General features: G+C 44.1%; 1 protein-coding gene, 1 long non-coding RNA gene and 1 pseudogene across 8 annotated transcripts; 2 read left to right on the top strand and 1 right to left on the bottom strand.

Moving 5' to 3' along the window:
• Positions 1–773: 773 nt before the first annotated feature.
• Positions 774–1,381, top strand: LOC132088072 (DNA polymerase delta catalytic subunit-like; annotated as a pseudogene).
• Positions 1,382–2,420: 1,039 nt separating this feature from the next.
• Positions 2,421–5,280, top strand: LOC130690807 (uncharacterized). 7 transcript variants are annotated; one of them, XR_009421280.1, is made up of 7 exons: positions 2,858–3,118; positions 3,191–3,338; positions 3,403–3,693; positions 3,750–3,864; positions 3,946–4,071; positions 4,127–4,878; positions 4,942–5,280. It is a non-coding gene; the product is annotated as an uncharacterized LOC130690807 (long non-coding RNA). The 7 variants fall into 7 exon arrangements; XR_009421279.1 differs by adding an exon at positions 2,421–2,453 and having other exon boundaries at positions 2,908–3,118; positions 3,766–4,878; XR_009421276.1 differs by having other exon boundaries at positions 3,766–4,071.
• Positions 5,281–8,454: 3,174 nt separating this feature from the next.
• Positions 8,455–11,313, bottom strand: LOC130690806 (uncharacterized). The gene has a single exon (XM_057513675.1). The coding sequence runs from the start codon at positions 11,311–11,313 to the stop codon at positions 8,455–8,457; it is 2,859 nt and encodes a 952-aa protein (XP_057369658.1).
• Between the last annotated feature and the right edge of the window lie 2,051 nt (positions 11,314–13,364).

Raw genomic sequence — 13,364 nt, 5'->3', positions numbered from 1 at the left:
CGGCCACACCTCGAAATGCTGCCCGAATCTATTCATGAATCGACGGAAAGCTGCGTGAACAATACATTCCAGAAGCTGTGACATGCGATGAAAAGGAACTGTTTAAGGGGATCGTCTGTGGGGAACACTTTAACAATTTTGATAAAGTCGTCCTCCAGGTAAACCATTTTTCGAAACAGTAGTTTATGTTTTGAAAATATCTATTTGGATTTGCTTTAGGTTACAGAAAAAGATGTACCTCGATAAATAACATCATTCGAAGAAGCCGGCCTGCGCCCACTACTACTTCAAAACATTAAGATTGCTGGCTACATAAAATCAACACCTATACAGAAAGCTTCAGTTGCAGATATTCTTGCCAAAAGAGATTTGATTACTTGTGCTGTCACGGGCTCCGGCAAAACGGTAATCCAATTAATGAACGCTGTGTAATTTTGAAACCTTGATGCCTTCGTACTAACTTGATTCGAATGGGTCGATATGAACTGGGTAAGTTGAGGTAAAAGTAATTTTGAGTGGGCACGTCTGTGATTGCGACTACGAAAAGGTCCAATTGCATTTAAGATACTCAAGAAACCCTTCGTGACATTCGTTGATTAAGTCATCTAAAATTTCACATTTTTTCATATAGGCGGCGTACTTGGTACCGTTTATGAACATATTGTTAGAACAAGGTGTTTCTGGTGCATCCCCGCCATGGTTCAAAAGCCAGAAGTTGTAATTGTCGCACGCACTCGTGAATTTTCGATTCAAATTCACCGCGGGGCGTGTAAATTCTCCTACAATTCGGTTTTAAAATCTGTCATATATCAAGGAACTGTCACGAGCCATCATCGGTCAAATCTTCAAGCTGGGTGCAATACTCTTGTCGCGACCGCGGGGCGACTCGAGGATTTTCTCAATTAGTGTCACGTCAGGTAATCTATGGTAACACAGATTCCGTAATGGTGAAATTCGGTGTACCCACGGTGGCCGAAGCCATGGAATTAGGCCGAGAAGCTGCCGCATTTGTGTCGGCAAAATTTGTCAAACCCATTAATTTGGAATTCGAAAAAGTCTATTACCCCTATTTATTGATCAACGAAAAGAGGTAATTACGGTTCTGATTTATAAAGACTTGTTAGATGAGATACCAGTTGCACTGTCTGTTTCTGTCTTCACAGGTATCCAGGATTGTATTGGACCAAACCTGAAAAGTTTGACAAAATGGATTGTAAGGGTTTAGAAACTGTTCGTCGTGATAATTGTCAACTCGTTGCCAATCTTATCAATAGCTGGTCTGCAGAAAAGTTTGATTGATCGGTAAACAAAAAGTCATCAGTTTTAGTATTCAAAGTTTGAGGTTTTGATATTTTCTCTTAGAGATCCGGGTGGAGCACTAGAATACGCCAAACAATCTATTTTCGACTTGCTGCGCAACAAAGTCGATATCTCACTTCTGATGATTACCAAGGTAGGGCGTAACTATGTTTTGGAATACTGTGATTTTATCCGTTTGCTTTCTTTTATTAAAAAGGAGCTGACTAAAACAGATAAAGACTACGCCAGCAAACAGGCACATGTGGAACTAGCTCACAAGATGCGTAAGCGAGATGCTGGTACAACCCCAAAATTAGGGGATCGAGTTCCGTATGTCATTATCGCAGCCGCTAAAAGTACACCAGCCTACCTCAAGATTCGTCTTTGGATTTCAAATTTCTCATGAACTATTAAGTTTTCATACGTCTTCTTTAGACGGTAAACCCTATTTTTGTAATGGAATACAGCGTACCTATTGATGCCCCATACCATTTGGAAAATCAGCTTTCAAAACCCCTTGTTCGGATTTTGGAACCCATACTTGGATCTAAAGCGGAATCATTGTTGCTACGTAAACATGGACTTATCGCCTTTATTTGCTTGACATAATTGAACGGTTTGTATTCCGTATTGTAGATGGTTACCATACCCGGACGCCTTCATTTGTTACTTCAAAAATTGGTGGATTGGCTAGCTTTACCACACGCAAATCCACCTGTGTTGGATGCAAAACCGTCCTTCCAGACGATAGTGCTGTATGCAAGTAAGTCTAATTTCTGCCTATCTCGGCGATGTTTGTTAAATTTGCTGTTCCAATTTAAACAGATTTTGCAAGCCGAAAGAATCGGAGTTCTACCAGAGGGAAATTGGCCAACTTTATGCTCTCGAAGAGAAGTTTAATCGTTTATGGACAGAATGTCAACGGTGCCAGGGAAGTCTCAACGAAGAGATTCTTTGTTGCAAGTAAATAGTTTGAGTGATATCCTAATCATGTTACATACTTAATACTAATCGTTTGCCACATTTAGCCGAGATTGCCCCATCTATTATATGAGGACAAAAGTTAGAAAAAATCTCACGGAACAGGGTAAACTTATGGAAAGATTCAGCCTAACCTGACAACCTACCGCTCTCGTCAATGATGGTGCATACAGGTAGTGGCTTGGCTTCTGTAAAATAGATTGGAAACAATAAATTACACGACTCATTGTTCAGTAAGTTCCCCATAACCAAAAGATTTTAATAAAAATGGTGTATAGCGCCGTAAGAGTCTCGGAGGGAGCAGGCGGTAAAATACGTGATGTCATGTAATTCCGTATTTTGAAAAACGAAAGTTGATGGCATTAGTAAGTAGATGTATAAGTTATTAGAAAAGTCACCTTGTTGCGAATTATCCAGTCGACGAAACATCGTACGAACCAACGCACATTGATTTAATTAGATTAAGTTCTTAGTCTTTCTGTTGTTTTTTTTGTGGTTTATTTCAATACCTAGATTTTTTTTCTTCCCATCCCATTAAAAAAATTTTTTTTTATTCAATTAAAGTCTTATTTGTCAAACAAAATATTTGCTTTAGGCTCGTAGGGGGCTAGTCGCTAGGTGGCCCAGGTGCTGTGCTGAGCTGAGCTGCTGATGGCCACATTTATCATGGCGTCGTAGCGGCTAGTTATATCACGGCAGCCGAACGTGGCAGACCTTTATTTTTGTAGGTGAAATCCAAGGGAGGAACTGCAAATGCTCGGCGCCATCTTGTACGAACGATGTGGTCTGGCGGACACCTTACCAAGGTGACCATGCATTACCTTCGAGTGTATTTAAGGTATACCATTTACTTGCTTTGTAAAAGCTAGGTTTTTAACTTGTGCATCGTAACGATTTTGAATTGGGTAAGTTGCAAGTCGGTAGATTTGCTCTGCAGTTTCCCGGATACCAGCACCCTGCTTCGCGAGAACTACTCTACGTTGTTCTGGGGGGCTTAGACGAACATCTGAATCCGATTTTGAAGAAGTCTTGCATCGATGGACACTGACAAAATATAGGTGAAATAGCTACAAATTTTTATTAGCAAGGTTCACTTGTGTTCCAACTCATTTTATTTTTCAGGAAGCTGCACATGAATGTTGGGTATTTTATCATAAGTAGAATACAGATAGATTCTGTAGTAGTAGATCTCTTTAGTTGGGTATTGAAATTGGCTTTGGTTTGTATGGGGTCTGATGAGGTCTCAGTTGCATTTGATCCTACTTGTTATTTATCACTGCCAATGCCAGTCGAAAAGGAAGTACCAGTTGACCTGTATCTGGCTAACATGGACCTTTTAGCAGAAATTTTTCTGCTTTCAAGGGATTCAAAGAGTTTGCAGAATATTATGTCTCTAGGATTCCACAGTTTTAGGTAATTCAATTGATAAGAAATTTACACTGATTTTTGTTTTATTTTTCTAAAGGCAGATTCTTAATTATAAAGGATTGGGAAAGAAAATTGACGGAGGCTCAGTGCCAAAAAAATTATGGTAGTTGGAATGATTACCGAAGCTCTTCGGATTCGTTTATTTCACTCGTTATGGTATTTAAAGAAAATAAACGTGTACCTGTGCCCCTTTGTATCTGTGACCCGATTTCCTCTTCACTTGCGATAATTCTGCAGCGGGTCATGCAGATACTGTGATCAGCAGAAAAAGTTGGAAGTGCGCTGCCCGGAAAGCAAATCTGGGGTAAAAGAAAAAAACTTATTCCAACTAGTAAGCCATTCCCAAATTCAACCAACAAAAAGGTACACAGTGAGATTTGCTTAACAATTATGTTTCTTTAATTGATTTTAAAATTAGGAAAAGGTGGAAGGAAAAACTTCGTTCTCTGGTAGTGTTTTAGTTAAAATCCTTTTTGTGCAAATTCATTTTTGAAATTGTTTACCTCATTTTCGAATGGTTCCGTTCACATTTGTTGTTCATGTGAGATTTTATGTTTACCAGTTAATGCATTATATTGACCACTATTGCAAGATGTTTGTTTAGGAATAACTACTGTTTTGTTTATCTGGAATGTTGTGTGGGTGTCCATCAGGAATTGCTGGTCTGCAGTAAATTTGTCAGGTATATGTTAGCTTTCATCAGCAAAACGTTATGCACTAATTGTGTTTGGTTTTCGTGGTATAGGCTAGGTGATGAAGATCAATGAATCAGAAAATGTTTTGCATGGGTGGTGAATGTTCTGACAGTTTTAACAGTTGTGATGTGGTGTATTTCACTTCCACGCATCATGGTGTTTTTATCTATCAGTTGAATTGTATGGTTAATTTTCTGTTCGTGTAACCTCATTTCCTCTTGAATCATATAGTAGAAATTGGTGACCTGAAACAATGAACATGGAAAAATCACCTGTGCCAACGTTGACGATGTTTGATTGATGAAGTGCTGGAAACTAAAATTAATTTTCTTTACAATTTGGTTTCAGGCTATCTTTATAATTTTTTATTAGTTTTGCGTTTGTTTAGAGTCCGCAAGCTCGTAGCTGATTTCCTCCTTTAGATACCACCTGTCGACGGTTTGACAGCCTCACACAATTGAACGTATGCCAAAAAGTAATTGATCCAATTTAATGTATGCAATGTATACTAATTACACCATTCAAAACAATATTCCAGGCCAAAGTGAGCTCTTCCGATCAGAAAAGTGACGGCGTATCCATTTAATTGAAAATAGGCACAAGATAACGCACAATTGGCGTTCTTGCCTCAATGGAGAAATTTTTCCGTGGAACTTATGACCGAAATACCATTGCAGCTGTTCAAAAAAAAAAGAAAAGTGTATTATCATGCAGATGTTGACTAGCTAACAATCCAGAGATACGTCAACTTGCGAAATTTCTAGATGTGTGTGAAGCGCAATCAGCATCCTTGTTGAACTGTGAACCCAAATCATGTATTTTCCTAGAAATATCTAGGTTTTTGGATAAATAAATAAAAGTCAGTGAAAAAATGTGATTGTGTGTGAGTGATTCACGATCTAAAAGTATGTTTAAAGAGTTCACATCAATACAGTTCCCGTCTCAAAAAAGCAATATTTTCAATTTTGATGAATTTTTCGGTTGTTAATTGGAAAACAAGATGACGCTGCTGTGTCACTATTTACTTGCTGACTAAGTGTGAACGGTGAAAGCTGTGTTCGAAAGTTTCTGTTAAATATGTCATATTCCAATGGAAAACTTAAGAAAAACTAATGGTGCTTCTGTACGTTTTCATCCCTGAGTGTGTTTTAGAAGTGAAGCCCACAGAATGCTTGGTGTTTATGGTACACGTCTTTTAATCACCTATGTCAGCTGACAAACCAAAAAACTGTTAGCAACCTACTACGTTGCATTCATAAAACTATACGAGTGCTCATTGAGAGGTATAAGACTAATGTTTTGTTATCAGAATCTCATTGATGGATTTTGCTTCTAAGGTTTAGCTCATGAAACTTCGTTTGTAAAGAATACGTCCTGTTGAGGAATGTCACCAAAGATGCAAATCCTATGGGTAGGAATACCATAATATCATTCTTCTACTCTTTAACCACTCATGGTCTACTGTTAATCGTGATCTGAGTAGTGCACCATATTCATCTTCGTTGCAGTATCAGCTGTAACAACAGTCATTTCGGCAGTTGTAATCTCGACCTAGCCTACCAACAGACATAGACATGTACCTCAACACAATTTCTACTGGTATTTTAAATTTTTCTTCTGCCTCATATAGTTTGCCTTTTTATTTAAATTGAACATTCAACCATAGAACTGCCAACTCTTAGCTGTCTGCTGCCTATTTGCTGGCCCTACAGTCTTTTCAGTCTTCGGACAGCAGAAGTAAGTCGAATTGCTTTCAACGTTTGGTTACAACAACAATCTTATATTTCCCACTAACTGGTTCTTTTTCTTTACTTTTACGATTAAGAACAAAGCCTTCTTCGTGTTCGCCACGCCCGTCATTACCTTGCCCGTCATCCCGTCTTCGCTTCGGCCGTCGTCCCGTCTTGGCTTCGGCCGTCGCCGCGTCTTCGTCTCGCCCGTCGTCGCCTCGCCCGTCGCCCCGTCTTCGCCTCGCCCGTCGCCCCGTCTTCGCCTTTCCCGTCGCCACGTCACCTTCTCGCCCGGTCGCCACGTCTTCTCTTCGCCCGTCGCGCTATCATCGCCTCGCCCGTCGCCTCGTGGTCGCCACGTCATCGCCTGGTCTTTGTGGTATCGTTGTATTTTTTTATTGTGTAATTGTGTAGTACTAATTTACCCGTTGGCTGCCACGCCCGTTTCTCCCCTTTTTTTTTTAGCTATATAGGGGCGGGCCGCGCTGTTCTGCCTCATGGCCTATCTGTCATGAGGTGGAGTAGTTGCCACTGCCCAAGATTCGCCGAAAGGCAATTAGGCAACGCACCAGAGGGACTCCCTTTGTCCGATGTGTGGTGGAGACCTGGGGTGTGCGTTCCCACAACGGTCTCCATCATCATGTCAGCCCGGACTTGTCAGCGGGCAAGTCCCCCTTGGTCGCTATCCTTCCGATAGCGACGTAATTAATGTAAATTTAGTGGCGTGGCAGCCAACCTGTTAGTTAGTTATTTATGTATGTCTTGTATTGTGTTGTGTTGTAAGATGTGAATGTAAGTGGAGGATTTGTGGGAGGATGGAGGGACAATAAAAAATGTGTTAGATTTTTAAATGAAGTTTGTTTTTATTTATGAGAGTATTTTCATGAACTGGATTGGGGATCGAACCCTAGACCTCCAGCGTATCAGTTTAATACTTTACCATTGAGCCATCTACAACGTATACAAATATGTAATTTCTTCCTTAATACCTTTGTTTGTAGTGGATAAGTCGATACGCTTTCAAATGGTAATTAACAGCTTTGTTTTATTTTAACAGCCCCTCGGTGGCTCAATGGTAGAGCGTTCGACTGAGATATGAAATGTCTGAGGTTCGAATCCCAGAATGATGCACATCAGTAAAAGATAAATGAAGAAATACCTCATGCGGATTACATGTAGACGTATAAAATAAGGTGCAAAAAAGACAAAATAAGTAAAAAGATTTTTGAATTAAAAAAAAACAATTTTTATTGATGTAAAATTTTTTTGTGTCAACTAAGGTAGGAGAAAACTCTACCACATGAGTAGAGTCTCCCCCTACCTTAGTTGACTCACCGGGGAGATTACCCGGTGCGTGGCTAAGAGAAGCCGGAAAAGGATGAAGAGTGATGATAAGGACAAGTTTTCACGTGAGCGATTAACCGTTATTCGGATATGTGGGTAGCCCCAAGACCCTCAAAAAGATATCATCGAGCCAGGGGGACCCCCACGTCCCCTTTCCGGACAGCGCACTCACAACCTTTAACTGCTGATCACAGTAGGGGCATGACCCCCCTACGGGCTTATTAGAAATTTAGGGGAAACGGGGCCACAGAAAGAAGGGAGCCCAGATATGCACTTGAATTTAAGAGAATAAAACTCTTTACTGTTCGGGATGAATCAGCAATTAGCCGTGTCGTCTGAGTAGCGTTCTTTGAAAATTTAGCATCTCTTTTCGTCTTCTATTCTTAAACAGGGAAATATAATGGCTGGACATCTTTTACGGTTAGCTGCAAAATGTCATCAAGGAGACTGGAATGAAAGAGAAATTAAGATCAAGGTAAAATGTGACCACAGAATAGATGTGAACCAATTTTTGTGCTTCGCTTTAAATGAAACAAATACCGTTACATGGGAGGCTTAGATCACATTTTCCATGAGAATTCACCTACGCACTTAACTTGGAACACACCATGTGTGAGGGTTGGACTAAAATATCCATATCGTTTTCACGATACTGATGGGCTTATCATTTGGAACCTTCCTTTCTGTAATTAAAGATGTTTTATTTAATAAACCCATTGTTAACGATACGTACTGACTTTAAGATTGCAGGTAAATTTCGCACTCTGTATTTTATTTACGGGCACGTTAACTCAATACTGATATTTTACAAGTTACAATATTTTACGGGAAAACGAGTGACGCGACTGTAACAGGCAAATTCTTGTCTCTAATCGTTTTGCGAAAGGGTGATCTTCCCTCCTCGTTGCGTCGTCTACGTTCCCCTGCCTCCGTTTTCGCCTATGGCACAATACCGTTTTAGATAAAGCCTCTTCTAACTATTTGGGGCTGTAGGATTCGGAACATAGCCGGCCCTGCGTTCGTAAGCGGACGCACCATCCGTATCCCAAGACTCCAACAAGCAGAGTTTCACAGCTGGGCGATGAAGTTCGGAGGTTTTGGTGGCCGAACGTAGGTGAACGATCGCGGAGCGGACCACGCCATCTGGTCCAGAGAACACCTTGACGACACGAGCGATGGGCCATTATCCACGGGGTGTGTCTGGCTCGATAACGATCACGATGTCGCCAACGTTGAGGTTCTTTTTTACGAGCGTTACTGATGAAACGTTTGACGTAGCCGACAACGCCGACTAAAAACGGATAGCGGGAGGTGTACGTGGTGAGCTGGTCGATGGAATCGTTTACGTGTAGAATCGCACCAACCCATCTCGTACAGCGAACTTCGGGATCCTCTACTTCGTTAGTTCCCTGTTTTACATCGGGGAAGGCCGGCCAATTTTGAGGTGATTGGTAGAGGAAAGACGGACCGGTGAAGAAACGATGTTCGATGGAAAATTCAGATGACGTGACGCCGCGGCTGACGTCATCTGCTGGGTTTTGAGCCGTAGGGACGTAACGCCATTGACTACTTTCGGACAGCTCCAATATTTCGCCTATTTGGTTTCCGACGTAAATATGAAACCGATAGTGTGGGGAGTTGATCCATCTCAAAACCGTTGTCGAATCTGACCAAAATGTGGTTTGGTCGATTTTTAGTCGAAGGTCTGACTTGATCACTGATGCTAGGCGGGCGGCGAGTAATGCTGCACACAGCTCAAGTCTGGGTATCGAAACGTATTTGATAGGTGCTACTCTCGCCTTGGCCATAACGAATGACACTTTAACGCCGTCGGGGATGTCGAAACGGAGATAGGCAATGGCACCAAACGCTGATTCGGAGGCGTCAGCAAACAGATGCAGTCCCACACCTCGTGCTTTTGGTAGCTCTGGGTAAAAACATCGTGGGACGGAAAGCGGGTTTAGCTTCGAGAGGGAGTTGGCCCAATTTTTCCACTCATCGATGGTCGTCTGGTCTAGTTGATCGTCCCAGCCAACCGATTTTCTGCATACAGCTTGCAGAATGAGTTTAGCTTGTAGCAACACCGGTGAGAGAAAACCAAATGGGTCGTAGACGCTTGACGTTTCTCGTAGTATTTCACGTTTCGTCTCTCCATCCAGTTTAATGCTTGCGCTCACTACGAACGAGTCGCTACCGTAGTCGAGTGAGAGGCCCAACGTCCGTTCTATGGGCATTCCGTGTAGCGCTAAGTCGATAGACGAAACTGGGTTGCCAGGCAACGACAGCAGAACCTTCGGGCATGATGAGCCCCACTGGGCGAGCTCGAATCCTCCACGACGTAGAACGTTTGTCACCCTTTTCGCTTGCTGAATAGCTTCTTCGGCAGTTGGGAATGACGTCAGCCAGTTGTCCACGTAGAAATGGTCGATTACTTGTTTCGTAGCGTCGGCTGCATCAATCCCACCGTCTTCGGCTGCTTGACGTAGAACGTGAGCACAAATTGTCGGGGAGCAAACTGCGCCGAAGGGTTGCACGTTCATTTGGTAAACGGAGGGCGGTTCCTGTATACCCGGGTCGCGATAGAAGAAGCGAAGTGCCGGCCCGTCTTGTGGCCGCACTCTTACTTGGTGGAACATCTTTACGATATCCGCGCTCAATGCCATCGGATGTTGCCGGAAACGTAGCAACACACCAATTAAGTTGGTTAGCAGGTCAGGTCCTTTCAGCAGGGCAAAGTTCAGCGACATTCCCTTGTAGTACGCGGAGGCATCAAAAACTGGGCGGCATTTGTCAGGTTTCTTCGGATTTATCACAGGGTGGTGAGGCAGAAACCAGGTACGGCCAGCTGGACGGTAATCGACCTCCTCGGCTGAAAGTTTTCGGGCGTGACCAAGGCTGATGTATTCGTTGATTGCAGCGGAGTATCTTCTACCAAGATTTTCGTCGGCGATGAGTCTTCGTTCTAGCTTTAGGAAGCGAGCTAGTGTAGACTGGCTGTTGTCGGGGAGGTTCGGCTCTTCGTTTTTCCAGAGGAGTCCCGACTCGTAACGATCGCCTACGAATCTTGTCGTTTCGTTTAGGATCTTGTTTGCACGTAATTCATCGTCGCTGACCGGCACCTTGACACCTGCTCGGGCTTCGTAGGTCTCGGTGAGTAGAAAGCGATCGATCGCATTCACAAGATCTTGATCGGGTGGGGGCGCTAATGAGAGCGAGTTGCACTGAAGTTGTGCAACGGCGGCCGGAGAAATCGGACCGGCTATACACCATCCAAAGGCTGTTCGGAGACCTCGCGGAGCTCGCTCGTTCAACGGATCTCTTTTGATTTCAAGGACTTCTTGCGGAGCCATATCACACGAGCCGATCAACACGTTCACGTCCACGGAATTTTGGGCGGGAACCTTCAATCCAGCTAGATGAGGCCAATCCTTGACAAGCTTCTTTAGATCGACGTTTTCGTTCTTGATTTTTAAGACGGGAACGGAGTAACAGTTCGGGATTTCGAAAGAACTGCTTTTGTCCAACGACGAGATTCTGAAGGACACCTTTGTCGTGTGTGCAGTTGGGTCGCGGCCGTGGTACGTTCCGATTATCGAAATTCCCTTCTCGCCTTGAAGTCCCAATTCGTTTGCAAGCGCGTTGGTTATCATTGAGATTTGGCTACCGGGATCCAACAATCCGTACCCGGTCCAGGTTCGACCATTAGCTTCGATTACCATAGGGACGATAGGCAGCAGGGTCGTTTCGTTTTCGTAGCCGTAGGAGACCGCGCCGTTAAATGGGCCCTTTCGAGAAGAGTGTGACGTCGGGCTCGATTGTGGCGTTTTCGGATACATCCTCGGTGCTCCGTGGAGAAGAGGGTGGTGAAGACGTTTACAATCTTCTGTTCCACATTCCTTTTCCCTTTTACACTCGGAACTTAGATGGCGGTCGTCGAGACACCGGTAACAGCATCTTTTTCTTTGACTACCTCCGATCGCTCCGTGGGATTTAACGCCTTAAACTTCTCACAGAGGTAAAGGCGATGAGCACCGTCACAATATGGGCAGGATGCGATGTTTATGGTTGTGGAGAAGACCATAGGGGGCGTGGTCGACTTCTTCGGTTTTTCGTTAGACGATTTGTGGACGTTTTCTCGAGTCTTCGGATGACTGCCTTGCTGGAATGTGGGGTCGACGCCAACACGGACGAAATACTCCGCCATCGTAACGTCATCGAGCCACGTGTCCAGGTCGAGTATCGTAGGCAATCTATCTTGAATTCGATAGCTCACTTCGGCCCATTTACTGCGTAGGTTGGGCGGCAATTTTCCAACCAATTGAGCCAAAGTGGTGCTGCTGTGTAGCTCCAATCCATATCCACCCAGTTGCAAAGTTGCGACGACTGAACGGAGTGTGGACGAAAACTGCTTTAAAGATTCGTAGTCGCTATCTTTAAACGAAGGTAGCTTTAGAAGCAATGAAGAGCAGGCGGTTGATACGATTCTTGGATTTCCGAACTTCCGATGCAGCTCTTTCAATGCAAAGGAGTATAATCCAGGGTTGAGTAGAACTTCACCGAGGTTCTTCTGAATTTCGGTCGTCAGGCATGCACGTAGATGATGTTGACGTTCGGCATCGCTGAAACATGTGTCGTGGATCTGAACCTTGAATGACTGGATAAACATAGGCCAGTTTATCGGGTTGCCGTCAAACTTTGGTGGTTCAGCTTTCGGCGGTCTCGATGATGAACGAAATGTCGGAGGTGCGTCATGACGATTCACGGTGAATATCCAGGCATCAGGGGAGTACACCGTTGGTTGCGAATCAGGAACTGGTCTCTGGGACGGAATCGTTTGTTGCGTAAATCGGTTGTGTACGGGAGGCGCCGACATCGCGATTGTTGGATGTGACGGCGGACGTGCGCTGGAGTTGATTTGCTGAGCTACCCGATCGAATATGTTTGTGGGTGCGTAGCTTGAGGCGTTGACGTTCAAGTTAGGAAACGACGAAGATGGCTGGTCAAACGTAAACGGCTGTTGGGACGCAGCCGGCCCGTGTTGAGAGCATGGTTGCGTTGTCGTTGCTGGTCTGTACGGCATGCAGAATTCTGGAACAGGCGTAGCGGGTGCATGAAATGGGACGTTAGAAGTTTTCCAGACATCTGTTTTATCAAACCCGGACGTTTCGATTGCATCCGTCTCTTCGGTTTCCGCTAATTCGTCTGCGAGTTGTTTACGTAACAAGGAGCTAGTGTAACGTTGCCTCTCTAACTCCATTTTCAGTTGTCGTTCCTTACGTGATGCTTCAACCCGCTTTTCCTCTGCCTTTCTGGCGATTTCGAGCTGCATTCTACGTTCTTCCTCTTCGGCTTGTTGTAAGGCTTCGGCTTTTTCCTGTTGAATCCTTAGTTGCGTTTCCTTTTCTAACCGCTCGGCCTCCTGAAGTTTACGTCGTGTCGATGAGGTTGATGAACGGTTGGAAACACTACTACGGCTGGAACCTGCAGCTGATCTTGCGCGGGCCTGAAGGGAGTCGATGTAGTTGGCCATGTCGGTTAATGCCCTCGAGTGTTTGATGGAAATATCAATTCCCCAGCTGGTTTCTCTGTCTAGATCTTCGCCGTCGAACTTGCAGACTTCCACGTAGCGACGGTGAATTCTTTCAACGATGTCGTATGCACGAACCAGGCTTGTTCGCTCAATCTCGATTCTTCCAACATCTTCCTGCATTCGGACGGCAAGGAGAGCTTGATTGAGTGCCATCGTGTGGATTCTCTTGGCCTGCGTACGGTGCTGTTTTAGCTGAGCGGGGTCGTTTGTCCTTTGCCATTCTTCCAAATCTTCCTCCGGTTCTTCTTCTTGAATAACATCGAGGAAAGCTTCGTTGGCCATGCTTGAATGACAACG

This window comes from Daphnia carinata, chromosome 6, assembly GCF_022539665.2.
Source record: "Daphnia carinata strain CSIRO-1 chromosome 6, CSIRO_AGI_Dcar_HiC_V3, whole genome shotgun sequence".
In the NCBI taxonomy this organism is placed as follows: Eukaryota; Metazoa; Arthropoda; class Branchiopoda; order Diplostraca; family Daphniidae; genus Daphnia; species Daphnia carinata.
The sequence above is the reverse complement of the archived record's forward strand: the minus strand, read 5'-3'. Positions and strand labels throughout refer to the sequence as shown.